We start from the raw sequence: 14,356 nt of genomic DNA on the forward strand, positions 1-14,356 counted from the left end.
TTAACATGCTAATCTCTCACATTAACATCACTAGCCCCGGTCACTTATTTATGACCCTTGAGCTACACCCATTTCAAACCTTTTAAAACAGTCTGCCTCAGGGGCCGTCCATAAATGACGTCACGCACCTAAGGGGGGGGGGGGGTCAGACATTTGTGACGATCTGTGACGAGGGGGGGGGGGGGTTTGAGAAATGTGACGTCACATCAAAATGCGCAACTTTAAATAAATATAGACAACACGTTCTACTTCATTAAATAGACTTTTTAATAAATGTTTTCTCCTACAACATCAGAGTGTAGCGCCACATTAAATACGCACTACAATGACAATAGTTTAAAGCGATTTGAAGCATGTTTTATTTTTTGGGGGGCGGGGGGGGGGCAGAGCTTTGTGACGTCATATTTAAGGGGTGGGTCTGACTTTTTGTGACGTCGTGTGACGAAGGGGGGGGGCGTCAAAAATCGCGTGACGTCATTTATGGACGGCCCACCGCTCTCCCCGTGAGCATTCCCGTTGCCAGGCAACGGTTGCACGGGGCAACGTTGCCACAACAACAACAACGACGACGACGCACGCGCATCACCACCATCATCACCACCATCATCACCACCACCATCATCACCACTATCACCATCATCACTATCACCACCACTATCACCATCACCACCACCACCATCATCACCACCACTATCACCACCACCATCATCATCGCCACCACAACCATCATCACCACCACCATCACCACCTTCATCATCGCCACCACCACCATCATCACCACCACCATCACCACCTTCATCATCACCACCACCATCACCACCACCACTATCGCCGCACTCGCACAGAAGCACGCTTCAACCCCACAGAGAGACACAGAGAAGACGACTTCGTAAGACGTTCGCTTTTGTGGTGAATTTTTTGTGTTAGTTCCTTTCGTTTATTTTTTGTTCAAAGCGTGAAGAATCGACCGCACGTTTTACGCATCACGTAAGTCGAGCGGCTCGCTTGGACGCTTCGCCAACAATAACGATCTGAGTTGTTTTTAAATCCGGCCACGTTTTGGGCGGTGTTCGTGTCCGGTTTTTAAAAAAATTAAATTGACTTTTTAATAAATAAAACATAATAAAATACAATTCTCACGACGTTTCGGCCACAACGCAAGCAGCCGTCCTCAGGTGAAGAACAGGTCTTGTTCATTCAGACGCTGTCTTTCCGACAGACCTGTTCTTCACCTGAGGATGGCTGCTTGCGTTGTGGCCGAAACGTCGTGAGAATTGTATTTTATGATGTAACATTTTTAATTATTTAATTATTTCCCTTCTACGTGACTTTACCGAAAGAACCAAGAAGATGAATCCCTGCAGTCACGAAAGCTTTAAATCGAAATTTGTAATAAATGTTTTCTCCTACAACATCAGAGTGCAGTGCCACATTAAATACGCACTACAATGACAATAGCTTTAAAGCGATTTGAAGCATGTTTTATTTGGGGGGGGGGGCAGAGCTTTGTGACGTCATATTTGAGGGGGGGGGTCTGACTTTTACTGACGCCGTGTAACGACCGGGGGGGCGGGGGGGTCAAAAATCGTCCAAAATAGTCCAAAATCGCGTGACGTCATTTATGGACGGCCCCTTGGGATCTTCCTCTTTGAGCAGCTGCGATGGCGAGCCAGGAGCAGGCGGGCGAGGAGCCTGACGATCGATGCACCCACGAGCTCTACCGAGTGAGCCCTCACCTGCCCAGGAGATTCGATGAGCCTCACCTGCTGCTCGCCTACGGGTGAGGAGGCTCACGGTCCGGGGAAGGGCTCGCGCGAAGTTTCCCTCGATATTCGCGGCCGGTCGATAGCAGTGGTGATGGTCGTATTGATGCGTTACAAAACAAACGGGCGCACAACGCGGACACCGCACGAGCAGACAGCTGTCTTGCCGAGTAGCAGCACACAGTACACACACACAGTACACATTACACACAGTACACACACACAGTACACACACAGTACACACACAGTGCACACACACAGTACACACACACAGTACACACACAGTGCACACACACAGTACACACACAGTGCACACACACAGTGCACACACACAGTACACACACACAGTACACACACACAGTACACACACACAGTACACACACAGTACACAGTACACACAGTACACATTACACACAGTACACAGTACACACACAGTACACACACAGTACACACACACAGTACACACACAGTACACACACACAGTACACACACAGTACACACAGTACACACACAGTACACACACACAGTACACACACACAGTACACACACAGTACACACAGTACACACACACAGTACACACACAGTACACAGTACACATTACACACAGTACACAGTACACACACAGTATACACACAGTACACATTACACACACAGTACACAGTACACACAGTAAACACACAGTACACATCACACACACACAGTACACACACAGTACACACAGTACACACACACAGTACACACACAGTACACATTACACACACAGTACACACACAGTACACACACAGTACACAGTACACACAGTACACACACAGTACACATTACACACACTACACACACAGTATGCACAGTACACACCCACAGTACACACACAGTACACACACACAGTACACATTACACACACCACAGTACACACACACAGTACACACACACAGTACACACAGTGTTGTATCTGTGTGTGTATCTCTATCTGTGTGTGTATCCCCGTGTGTGAGACAACTGCCTGCCCGAGTAGCACACACAGGCAGTACACACAGGCAGTACACATACACAGGCAGTACACACACAGGCAGTACACACACAGGCAGTACACATACACAGGCAGTACACACACAGGCAGTACACACACAGGCAAAACACAGTACACACACAGGCAGTACACACACAGGCCACACACACAGTACACACACAGGCAGTACACACACACAATGCACACGCAACGCTGTCCCATGTCTGACCGCACAGCAGAGCACATTTAGGATAGAAACAGGTTAGCCGCATGCACAGCGAGGGAAATCCGTAAATAGAAGTGAAAAAAACCTGTCGTTTTTTTTTCTTCAAGTTGATCATTTTGCAACGTTGCCTCTCATCGCCTCTCATCGCTCACGCAATCATCTCATCTCTCCATCCTCTGCTTCTCTGCCCTGCCTCCAGGCGTCCGCCGGCAAAGATGCAATAGCCACTTGTTTGGCCTTTGGACCGATTTTGTGTGAACGAGCCGTAACTTTTGTGGCCGCTCCACCACCGCTCCCTCCTGTGGAAGATTTCCTGGCTTTGTTGGGAAGTCGGTGATCCGTGGTCTGGGATGTGCGCGTTGTTGTGATACCTCTTGCTGTTGTTTGTGCTTTGTGCTGTGGTGCCATTTCTGCAAATTTGTTTATTAACTTGAGACTTTTTGGCTTGGTAAGTAGTAGTAGGGGGTTTGTATTTACTCGGCGTGTGTGTGTGTGTGTTGGGCTCGCTAACAGCACTTGCCCCAACAGTCCGCTCAGGCTATGCGGGGGACCTTTGCTTTGTGTTGGGCTTCTTTCGCGCCGTACCAGAGGCCGCAAACGGGTTTTGATTCCTTACCCCCGTACCCGTACCCGGCCGCACCAGGGTCGAAAATGGGTACCCGTACCCGGCCGGATACGGGTACCCGTACCCTACCCGTACCCGTACCCTACCCGAAATGAGTGACATACGGTTACTCACCAGTGACTCACGGCCTACCCGTACCCGGCCGCACCAGGGTCGCAAACGGGTACCCGCACCCGGTCGGGTACGGGTAGCCGGGTATCGGGTAGGGTACGGGTATCGGGTACCTGATTGCGACCTCTGCGCTGTACGTAGCCAACCGCGCTACATGGGATTCCCTTCTCAGACATATCAAATTGACGCAACAGCGTTGTGGGATTGCCGTTGGCGCCAATGACGCTGCTAACATTATTGTTGTCGTCGTCGTCCCACGCAGCTCCAAGCCCACGCACCCCGTGTACCGCACGTCGAACCAGGCGTACGGACGCAGAGCGCCAACCGTGCACGAGATGCCGGTGAGTGGCGCAGCAAGACGGGACGGCGAGTCATCGCCTAACGCCGGCCGGTGGATTGCCTCTCCCCTGAGAGAGTTGTCGCGCTAAAAGCGAAAAAAAATTGCCTCCCCGTAAACAATGTGGCGGCAATGAAGAGTGGCGGGACACGACGCGCTACGGCGGCGGCGGCTACCAGCTAGCACTACGCGCACCGCGCAGGGCTCGTGGCGGGACAAGTAACCGGGGGTACGGCGCCGCCGCCGCCGCGTCACCGCGGCGTTCCGCGTGCCGTATCGCTGTGCCGCTCAGCTGCGCGGGGGAAGAAAGTCGTTCGGCGCCGACCGCTCAGATTCCGCGTTATAACGGTGCGCGTTTCGCGTTATAACGGTGCGTTTCGCGTTATAACGGTGCATTTCGCGTTATAACGGTGCGCGTTTCGCGTCATAACGGTGCTCGCTCCGCATTATAACGGTGCGCGTTTCGCGTTATAACGGTGCGCGTTTCGCGTTATAACGGTGCCCGTTTCGCGTTATAACGGCGCACGCTCCGCGTTATAACGGTGCTCGCTTCGCATTATAACGGTGCGCGTTTCGCGTTATAACGGTGCTCGCTCCGCATTATAACGGTGCGCGTTTCGCGTTATAACGGTGCGTTTTGCGTTGTGCGAAAAGTGTTTCCCGAATGGAAGAACCGCGTCATAGCGAAAATGCGTTGTAGTGTGAACAACGCCACGCGTTAAGCGAGAACCCTACAAACACAAAGATCCCCCCCCTCCCACCTCGCCCGTACAGCCGCTACAGGCCGTAGGGTCAAATGCTGTTTGTGAGCAGCACCTGTGAAGGCCGGCACGGCAAAGCGCGCGAGGAGGTTCTGCGGTCGCTTAGTGTGAGAGAGACACGCAAACTCCAAATATACAGCTGGCGTCAGGGTCGGGATCGAATCCACGACCTCCTGTATACCAGGCGAGGTAGTCAACACTTACCCCCCCTCTCCCCATCCCCCTGCTCCCCCCACTCTAGACGGTGTTCCGAGGCCGTTCGCAGGATTTCTCGACTCATCTGGGCCAGTGCGGAATGTACCGCAACCGCGGACTCAACACGGCCGTCGACCGCAGCGTGGTGGATGCCGGGGGCGGTGGTGGTGGCGCTCTCGCCGTCTCGGCACGCCACCAACGTATCGCCTTCCACGAGGCCGTACGGGCGCTCGCTGCCGGCACCCTCGCCGGCGCCGCTGTCGGCACCGGCAACGGCCACTAGGACAAAAGCCGCTGAGCGAACGGGCGCGGAATCCTTGCAGTCACGAAAGCTTCAAATCTAGAATTCAAATGTACACTGCGCATTCCATCCTTCGGATCACAATGCGCAACGCATGCAAAGCAGGAAACCAAAACGGAACCGGGGGGGGGGAGGCACCGACCAAACTCGAGAAGGAAGGCCGCTTTAAAGAGACGGGGATTTCGATTTAAAGCTTTCGTGACTGCAGGGAATCATCTTCTTGGTTGTTTCGGTAAAGTCACGTAGAAGGGAATACAATAAAAATAATACGTAATAAAATAATTATTTTTTAATGTTTTATTTCAATTATAATAATTTATTTTATTTTATTATGTTTTCTTTTTATTTGAATACATTTTTTTATTAAAATAAAAATAAAACATAATAAAAGAAATATTTTATTATGTTTTATTTTTATTATTTTATTACTTCCCTTCTACGTGACTTTACCGAAAGAACCAAGAAGAAGAGACGGGGATGTTCTGGACATACACACCAACGCCACACAACCACGGGTTAAGGGTCAGGGGTCACGGAAGCACTGCCGTGCACGACACGCAAGCCGGTGATTGAGTGGAGGATGCACTGATCGGATTGGTGCGAGAACCTGTTCTATTGCCAGAGAGGGTAAAACCTACCGTTATGTTCTGATGCTGGCAAGAAAGGTCGCATAAGGGTCGTCCATAAATGACGTCACGCACCTAGGGGGGGGGGGGTCAGACATTTGTGACGATGTGTGACGAGGGGAGGGGGGGTTTGAGAAATGTGACATCACATCAAAATGCACAACTTAAATATAGACAACACGTTCTTAATTGAATAGATTTTTTAATGTTTTCTCCTACAACATCAGAGTGCAGCGCCACATTAAATACGCACTACAATGACAATAGTTTAAAGCGATTTGAAGCATGCTTTATTGTGGGGGGAGGGGGGGCAGATCTTTGTGACGTCATATTTGAGGGAGGGGTTTGACTTTTTGTGACGCCGTGTGACAAAGGAGGGGGGGGTCAAAAATCGTTCAAATCGCGTGACGTCATTTATGGACGGCCCCATATCATGATAGAGGTGTTTCGGGTTCGATCGCGTAAACGTGAGTTGTGTCGTCAAACCCGCCACCGCCCGACATGGCAGTTTAGCGAGGCTTGTCGCGTTATCGCGACAACGCTTCGTAGATTAGACACCGCCACGCGTTAAGCGAGCGCTTATCCGCAACCCTGCTGCTTTGTAATTGCAGGTTTTTTTGGGGTCAAAATTTGGCGGCGGCGGTGGTGGTGATGGGGAGGGATGGTTGGACCACGTTTCTGGCACCCCGATCGTTCGTTGTCGCCAAATGTTTCCGCTAGATGGCAGCATTCGCCTTGTGATGTTACTTTTCGCAGATTGACGATGCCTTTGTCACAGACGCACACAAAAAAATAAAAGGTCAAAAGTGACTTCCCGCGCCACTCGAATGAGGCATTGGTTGATGTTCATCTTCCGTTCACAGCCGCGCAGAGTCAGTGGTGGAAATTCCACATTCCTATGACGCGCGGGGCCAGTTTATCTACGGGACAATCACCGCGGCGTTCCTCCGCAGAGCGCGACCGTTCTTAATTTAACAACAACCCCGAGGGTCAAATGGGCTGAGTCGACCCTCGAACCTGGAATTGAACTCGCACCTTTCCGATCGCGAGCCGCTGCACGGTTGACTGCAGTGCATGCTTTACTCAGCGAAGCTATTCCACTCATTGGTAAACAACAACAACAAAAACTCTGAACATTGCCCTGGCCTCACCTTCCCTAACCCTGGCCTAACCTTACCTTAACCCTACCAAAACCTGAATCTAACCCATCCCTAATCCTCACCTAACCTTCCCCCAACCCTACTCAAACGCTGACCTCACCCCAACTCTATCCCTAACCCTACCCTAGCCCTTACCGAGCCCTATCCCTAACCCTATCCTCACCCAAACGTAACCCGAACAAGAAAGAAACGATGGGAGGAAATCACAACTTCGTTGAATAAAAAATAATTTAAAAAATCCATTCATTTTTTCCAGTCTGTAACAGCTTTCCCTAGGCTCCACGCGGGTTCGCTCTGTGGCTTTGTGCGATGTCGCGCTCTCTGTGCGGCTCGCCTGCTCCCAAAATCCGCTCTGCTTGTGCGTTCTGCACGTGGGACAAAATCTGTGTGTGTATGATGTGTGTGTGTGTACGGAGTGTGTATGATGTGTGTGTATGGTGTGTGTATGGTGTGTGTATGATGTGTTTGTGTGTGTGTACGGTGTGTGTATGATGTGTGTGTATGGTGTGTGTATGGTGTGTGTGTATGGTGTGTGTATGATGTGTGTGTATGATGTGTTTGTGTGTGTGGTGTGTGTATGATGTGTGTGTATGGTGTGTATATGGTGTGTGTATGGTGTGTGTATGATGTGTGTGTATGATGTGTGTGTGTGTGCGGTGTGCGTATGATGTGTGTGTGTGTACGGTGTGTGTATGATGTGTGTGTGTACGGTGTGTGTATGATGTGTGTGTATGGTGTGTGTATGGTGTGTGTGTATGGTGTGTGTATGATGTGTGTGTATGATGTGTTTGTGTGTGTGTACGGTGTGTGTATGATGTGTGTGTATGGTGTGTGTATGGTGTGTGTATGGTGTGTGTATGATGTGTGTGTATGATGTGTGTGTGTGTGCGGTGTGCGTATGATGTGTGTGTGTGTACGGTGTGTGTACTGTGTGTGTATGTGGTGTGTGTATGGTGTGTGTGTATGATGTGTGTGTGTGTGCGGTGTGTGTATGATGTGTGTGTTTGTACGGTGTGTGTATGATGTGTGTGTTTGTACAGTGTGTGTGGTGTGTGTGTGTGCGGTGTGTGTATGGTGTGTGTGTGCGGTGTGTGTATGATGTGTGTGTGTGTGTACGGTGTGTGTATGATGTGTGTGTTTGTACGGTGTGTGGTGTGTGTGTGTACGGTGTGTGTATGGTGTGTATATACGGTGTGTGTATGGTGTGTGTGGTGTGTGTGTATGTGTACGGTGTGTATGATGTGTGTGTACTGTGTGTGTGTACGGTGCGTGTATGGTATGTGTATACGGTGTGTGTGTGTGTGGTGTGTGTATACGGTGTGTGTACCGTGTGTGTGTACTGGTGTACGGTGTGTGTGTGTGTGCTGTGTGTACGGTGTATATGATGTGTGTGTGTGTACTGTGTGTGTGTACGGTGTGTGTATACGGTGTGTGTATGGTGTGTGTGTGTACGGTGTGTGTATGTGTGGTGTGTATACGGTGTGTGTGCTGTTTGTGTGTACTGGTGTACAGTGTGTGTGTACTGTGTGTACGGTGTGTGTGTACTGTGTGTACGGTGTGTATGATGTGTGTGTGTGTACTGTGTGTACGGCAAGGCCGTAGCCATGGAGTGAACATTGGGGGGGACCAAATCTTCCAGGGGGTCTGGGGGTCCCCCCCCAGAAAAAAAAAATCTAAATTTGAAAACTAATTTCCTACCATTTCCTGCCTAAAATATTAAAAAATTCACTAACCCATAGGATTGACTTTTTATTTATTTTTTACAATAATGTCTAATAGTGTATTGTATTACATTGCTCTGTTTTTTCTTTTTTTTACCTTGTCTTGTTTCATTGTATGTAATGGCAGAGATTAGGGATTCCTAAAGTACAACCATAATCATATCAACAGAAATCAATGCATTGTTATATGAAGACAAGTCCAGATATTGTGGCCAAGGTTTAGCAAATCGTTTTCATTTACATAGCATAGCAATTAAAAACACATTTATATAGCAATATATTGGGGGGGGGGGGGGACATTTTGAGCATATTTGAATATTGGGGGGGGGGATGTCCCCCTCCCCCCCCCAATATATAATAATTACGGCCATGGTTGGAGTACGGTGTGCGTACTACTCGGCAGACGCGGCAGTACGATTGTAGCCGTGCAACCCAAACCATGGACCCAAGTGTACACCCATAGACACACAGAGAGACACCGAGATAGATACATGGAGACACTTGGAGACACATGGAGATAGATACATGGAGACACATGGAGATAGATACATGGAGACACATGGAGACACATGGAGACACATGGAGATACATGGAGATAGATACATGGAGACACATGGAGATAGATACATGGAGACACATGGAGATAGATACATGGAGATACATGGAGATACATGGAGACACATGGAGATACATGGAGACACATGGAGATAGATACATGGAGACACATGGAGATAGATACATGGAGATACATGGAGATACATGGAGACACATGGAGACACATGGAGATAGATACATGGAGACACATGGAGATAGATACATGGAGACACATGGAGACACATGGAGACACATGGAGATACATGGAGACACATGGAGATACATGGAGACACATGGAGATACATGGAGACACATGGAGACACATGGAGATACATGGAGACACATGGAGATAGATACATGGAGACACATGGAGACACATGGAGACACATGGAGATACATGGAGACACATGGAGATACATGGAGACACATGGAGACACATGGAGATACATGGAGACACATGGAGATACATGGAGACACATGGAGACACATGGAGATACATGGAGACACATGGAGACACATGGAGATACATGGAGACACATGGAGACAGATACATGGAGACTGATATAGGTACATGGAAACACATACAGACACATGGAGACTCATGGAGGTACATGGAAATACATGGAGATACATGGAGACAGATACATGGAGACACATGGAGATATATGGAGATACATGGAGATAAACACATGAAGTTAGATACATGGAGACACATGGAGATACATGGAGATACATGGAGACAGATACATGGAGACACATGGAGACACATGGAGATAGATACATGGAGACACATGGAGATAGATACATGGAGACACATGGAGATAGATACATGGAGACACATGGAGATAGATACATGGAGATACATGGAGACAGATACATGGAGACACATGGAGACACATGGAGATAGATACATGGAGACACATGGAGATAGATACATGGAGATACATGGAGACAGATACATGGAGACACATGGAGATAGATACATGGAAACACATACAGACACATGGAGACTCATGGAGGTACACGGAGACACATTAAAGACAAGCGAGCGAGTTCGCAACAACACCCAGCCGCCCCCATGTCCAGGTGCCGTCTCAATATCCATTCAAGGAGCAGGCCTCCTCCTCCTTGCTCGCGGAGATTGTGGGCGTTGGGTACTATCGCTTCTAATGGGAAAATACGCGGATAATAATACGTTGTAACATGATAACAAATGTCATGTTAAATTTCGATTTAAAGCTTTCGTGACTGCAGGGATTCATCTTCTTGGTTCTTTCGGTAAAGTCATCACGTAGAAGGGAAATAATAAAATAAAACATAATAAAATAAATAAATCTCACGACGTTTCGGCCACAACGCAAGCAGCCGTCCTCAGGTGAAGAACAGGTCTGTCGGAAAGACAGCGTCTGAATGTGTGACGATGAGAGGGGGGGGGGGGGTTTGAGAAATGTGACGTCACATCAAAATGCGCAACTTAAAAATAGACAACACGTTCTTAATTAAATAGACTTTTTAATGTGTTCTCCTACATCATCAGAGTGCAGCGGGATTCATCTTCTTGGTTCTTTCGGTAAAGTCACGTAGAAGGGAAATAATAAAATAAAACACAATAAAATAAAATAATTCTCACGACGTTTCGGCCACAACGCAAGCAGCCGTCCTCAGGTGAAGAACAGGTCTGTCGTCTGAATGTTCTTCACCTGAGGACGGCTGCTTGCGTTGTGGCCGAAACGTCGTGAGAATTATTTTATTATGTTTTATTTTATTATTTTATTATTTCCCTTCTACGTGACTTTTACCGAAAGAACAAAGAAGATCAATGTCATGTTAATAGCTTCAAACAAGTCAAAAAGTCTCCCAACTTGTTCGCCGTTGTCAACATGCGCGTCCTGGAATCTCCTCCAGGTGGTCTCCAGAGACCGGGGGCGGCACATTGATTGCGGTGTTGTTTCAAAATTCTCAGAAGCGTTAAGAAAACATTCTTGAAGCAGCCTGCTACAAAAGCGTCGCTGTGACCAGCCTCTCCCCAATAAGCCACCTGCCTCCCCATCGTAAGCATCTTGGTTGTTGTTGTTGTTGTTCTCGTTACGAATCCTGGCAGCCGCGGTGTTCAAAGTTCAAAGTTCATGTATTAGGTATAGCCCTGTGAGCCATTCGGCTCTTGAATCGGATGCAACCGCAACGAACAAAAAACAAAAACATGAACAAGAAAACATCTTAAAGTGACTATGTGACTAAGTGCAAACAGAAAATCCAAGAAAAGGCAGCAAAATATTGCAGAAAAAGCACCGTACACCAACACTGTGTGCAAAAATCCCAGTGGGATGCACGTCAAACAACAACAACAACAACCACAAGACAACTTAGATTAAGGCCATCAGTCTAACTCTGTACTACAACAAACAAACATGGCCAAACCAAAAAACTTTTCGAAAATCACCAAAATAAAGCCATGAATTTCGATTTAAAGCTTTCGTGACTGCAGGAATTCATCTTCTTGGTTTTTTCGGTAAAGTCACGTAAAACATAAAAGCAATGAAACAGTGATCATACGAACTGTGACCGAATTTTGTGAGATGTCGGTCTATCGCTACGGGGTGGATTGTCCCCGCGACTGCTGTAGAGTGCATTAATTCTAGATTTGAAGCTTTCGTGACTGCAAGTATTCATATTTTTAGGTTTTTTCGGTAAAGTCACGTGGGTAAAAAAATTAAAATTAAAATTAATAAAAGTAAAATAAAAATAAAAATCACGACTTTTCGGAGGCAACACAAGCGGAAGCTTAGACGGAAGCTTGTGTTGCCTCCGAAACGTCGTGATTTTTATTTTTTATTTTACTTTTATTCATTTTAATTTTTCTTTTTTACCTACGTGACTTTACCGAAAAAACCTAAGAATATGCTGTAGAGTGGTGAGGAAAGCTGCAGAGAAAACACTCCGCGGCTTTTGTGATCGCTTCGGGGGCCACGTGGAGCGAGGGAGGTAATGAATCTACGACAGCGACGTGGACTCTGCGTCACCACCCTACGACATCTTCTTGGTTCTTTCGGTAAAGTCACGTAGAATGGAAATAATAAAATAATAAAAATTAATCATAATAAGATATTTCTCACGACGTTTCGGCCACAACGCAAGCAGCCGTCCTCAGGTGGACCTGTTCTCCTCCTGATGATGGCTGCTTGCGTTGTGGCCGAAACGTCGTGAGAATTATCTTATTATGTTTTATTTTTATTATTTTATTATTTCCATTCTACGTGACTTTACCGAAAGAACCAAGAAGATGAATCCCTGCAGTCACGAAAGCTTTAAATCACCCTACGACAGTGAACGTTGCAGAACCGCCAAGATGCATGCGGACTCCCCTTCCACGACAACTGCGCGGAGGAAAATCTGCCACGTCTCGGAGCTCCACGCGCCTCGGAGCTCCAAATCCTCGGAGCTCCCCACCTCGGAGCTCCACACCCCTCGGAGCTCCACATCCCTCGGAGCTCCACGTCTCGGAGCTCCACGTCTCGGAGCTCCACGTCTCGGAGCTCCACGTCTCGGAGCTTCGCACCCCTCGGAGCTCCACACACCTCGGAGCTCCCCCCACCTCGGAGCTCCCCGCCTCGGAGCTCCACGTCTCGGAGCTCCCCACCTCGGAGCTCCACGTCTCGGGTGTGAATGAGAGGGAGGTAGTGGTGGTGGTGGGGGGGTCACAGCCGGGCCCGCCGCGATGGAGTCCATCCATTACGGCGCTAACGAGATAGCTCGCCTCGCCTCGCGCTAATTACGCGTCAGACGCGTTAATTAACGCGCGTGCTGCCTCACTGGCTGGCTTGGGCCCCGCGAGGAGGAGGATGAGGGTGGGTGGGGGAGAATGGGTTCGTGGGTGGGTGGATGGGTTGGTTGGTGGGTGGGTCGGTGGTTTGGGAGGGTGGATAGTGGGTGGGTAGGTGGGTTGGGTGGGTGGATGTGTTGGTGGTTGGATGGATGGGTGGGTCGATGGATTGGGTGGGTGGATAGGGGATGGGTGGGTGGATGGGTTGGTGGGGGGTGGATGGGTTGGTTGGTGGGTGGGTCGGTGGTTTGGGAGGGTGGATAGGGGATGGGAGGGTGGATAGGGGATGGGTGGGTGGATGGGTAGGTGGGTTGGGTGGGTGGATGTGTTGGTGGTTGGATGGATGGGTGGGTCGATGGTTTGGGTGGGTGGATAGGGGATGGGTGGGTGGGTGGGTAGGTGGGTCGGTGGGGGGGTGGGTGGATGGGTTGGTTGGTGGGTGGGTTGGTGGGTGGGTCGGTAGTTTGGGTGGGTGGATAGGGGATAGGTGGGTGATTTGGTTGGGTGGGTGGTTTGGTTGGTTGGGTGGGTGGGTGGTTTGGGTGGGTGGGTGGGTGCGGTTGGCTAGCGGTTCGTGCGCTGTGCAGCGCTACGAACCCGATGACCCCGGGTTCGATTCCCGCTCACGGTCAACATCGGTGACGATTATCTGAAGCCGTCCTGGGCATCCCATAGGTCGACTCAGCCTCAAATGAGTTTCCCGGTGGCGTTGTGTAAACATCGTCCACTGGGGAGACAAAGGCGGCCGGGCGTGGTGTTACAGGCCATACGGAGGGGGGGGATATTTGCGTGGAGGCAGGAGAAATGGGAATCTGCTTGAAGAGATCGCGAAGAAACGAGTCGGGGATTTAAAAATAAATAAATAAAAATCAGATTTTTAAGGACAATTTGCGACCCGCTTTTTCTAGTTCGCATCTTCGCCAACGCTTGGAGCGCGTCGCCGAATCGCAAAACGGCCTCGAATCGCGGAAAAACAAAAGGTGACGTCACGCGACGCGCGCACCACTCTATTGTGACGTCATCGCGGGGGGGGGGCGTGATGTTACGCGCCTGTGACGTCACTCCAATTGCCCGCACCAATCCCGAATTGGACGACGACACCAAAAACAA

The 14,356-nt window shown here is 49.2% G+C and overlaps 1 protein-coding gene across 2 annotated transcripts; it reads left to right on the plus strand.

Moving 5' to 3' along the window:
* The first annotated feature begins 557 nt into the window (after positions 1-557).
* On the plus strand, positions 558-6,758 carry PIERCE1 (piercer of microtubule wall 1). Of its 2 annotated transcripts, none has more exons than XM_078877980.1 (4): positions 558-889; positions 1,657-1,780; positions 3,994-4,072; positions 5,071-6,758. In XM_078877980.1, exons 2-4 carry the CDS (start codon positions 1,662-1,664, stop codon positions 5,305-5,307), a joined length of 435 nt encoding a protein of 144 aa, XP_078734106.1. In that variant the 5' UTR covers positions 558-889; positions 1,657-1,661; the 3' UTR covers positions 5,308-6,758. The 2 variants fall into 2 exon arrangements, with proteins under 2 accessions (XP_078734106.1, XP_078734104.1); XM_078877978.1 differs by having other exon boundaries at positions 560-987.
* The last annotated feature ends 7,598 nt before the right edge of the window (positions 6,759-14,356 follow it).

This window comes from Lampetra fluviatilis, chromosome 49 (genome assembly GCF_964198595.1).
Source record: "Lampetra fluviatilis chromosome 49, kcLamFluv1.1, whole genome shotgun sequence".
NCBI lineage: Eukaryota > Metazoa > Chordata > Hyperoartia > Petromyzontiformes > Petromyzontidae > Lampetra > Lampetra fluviatilis.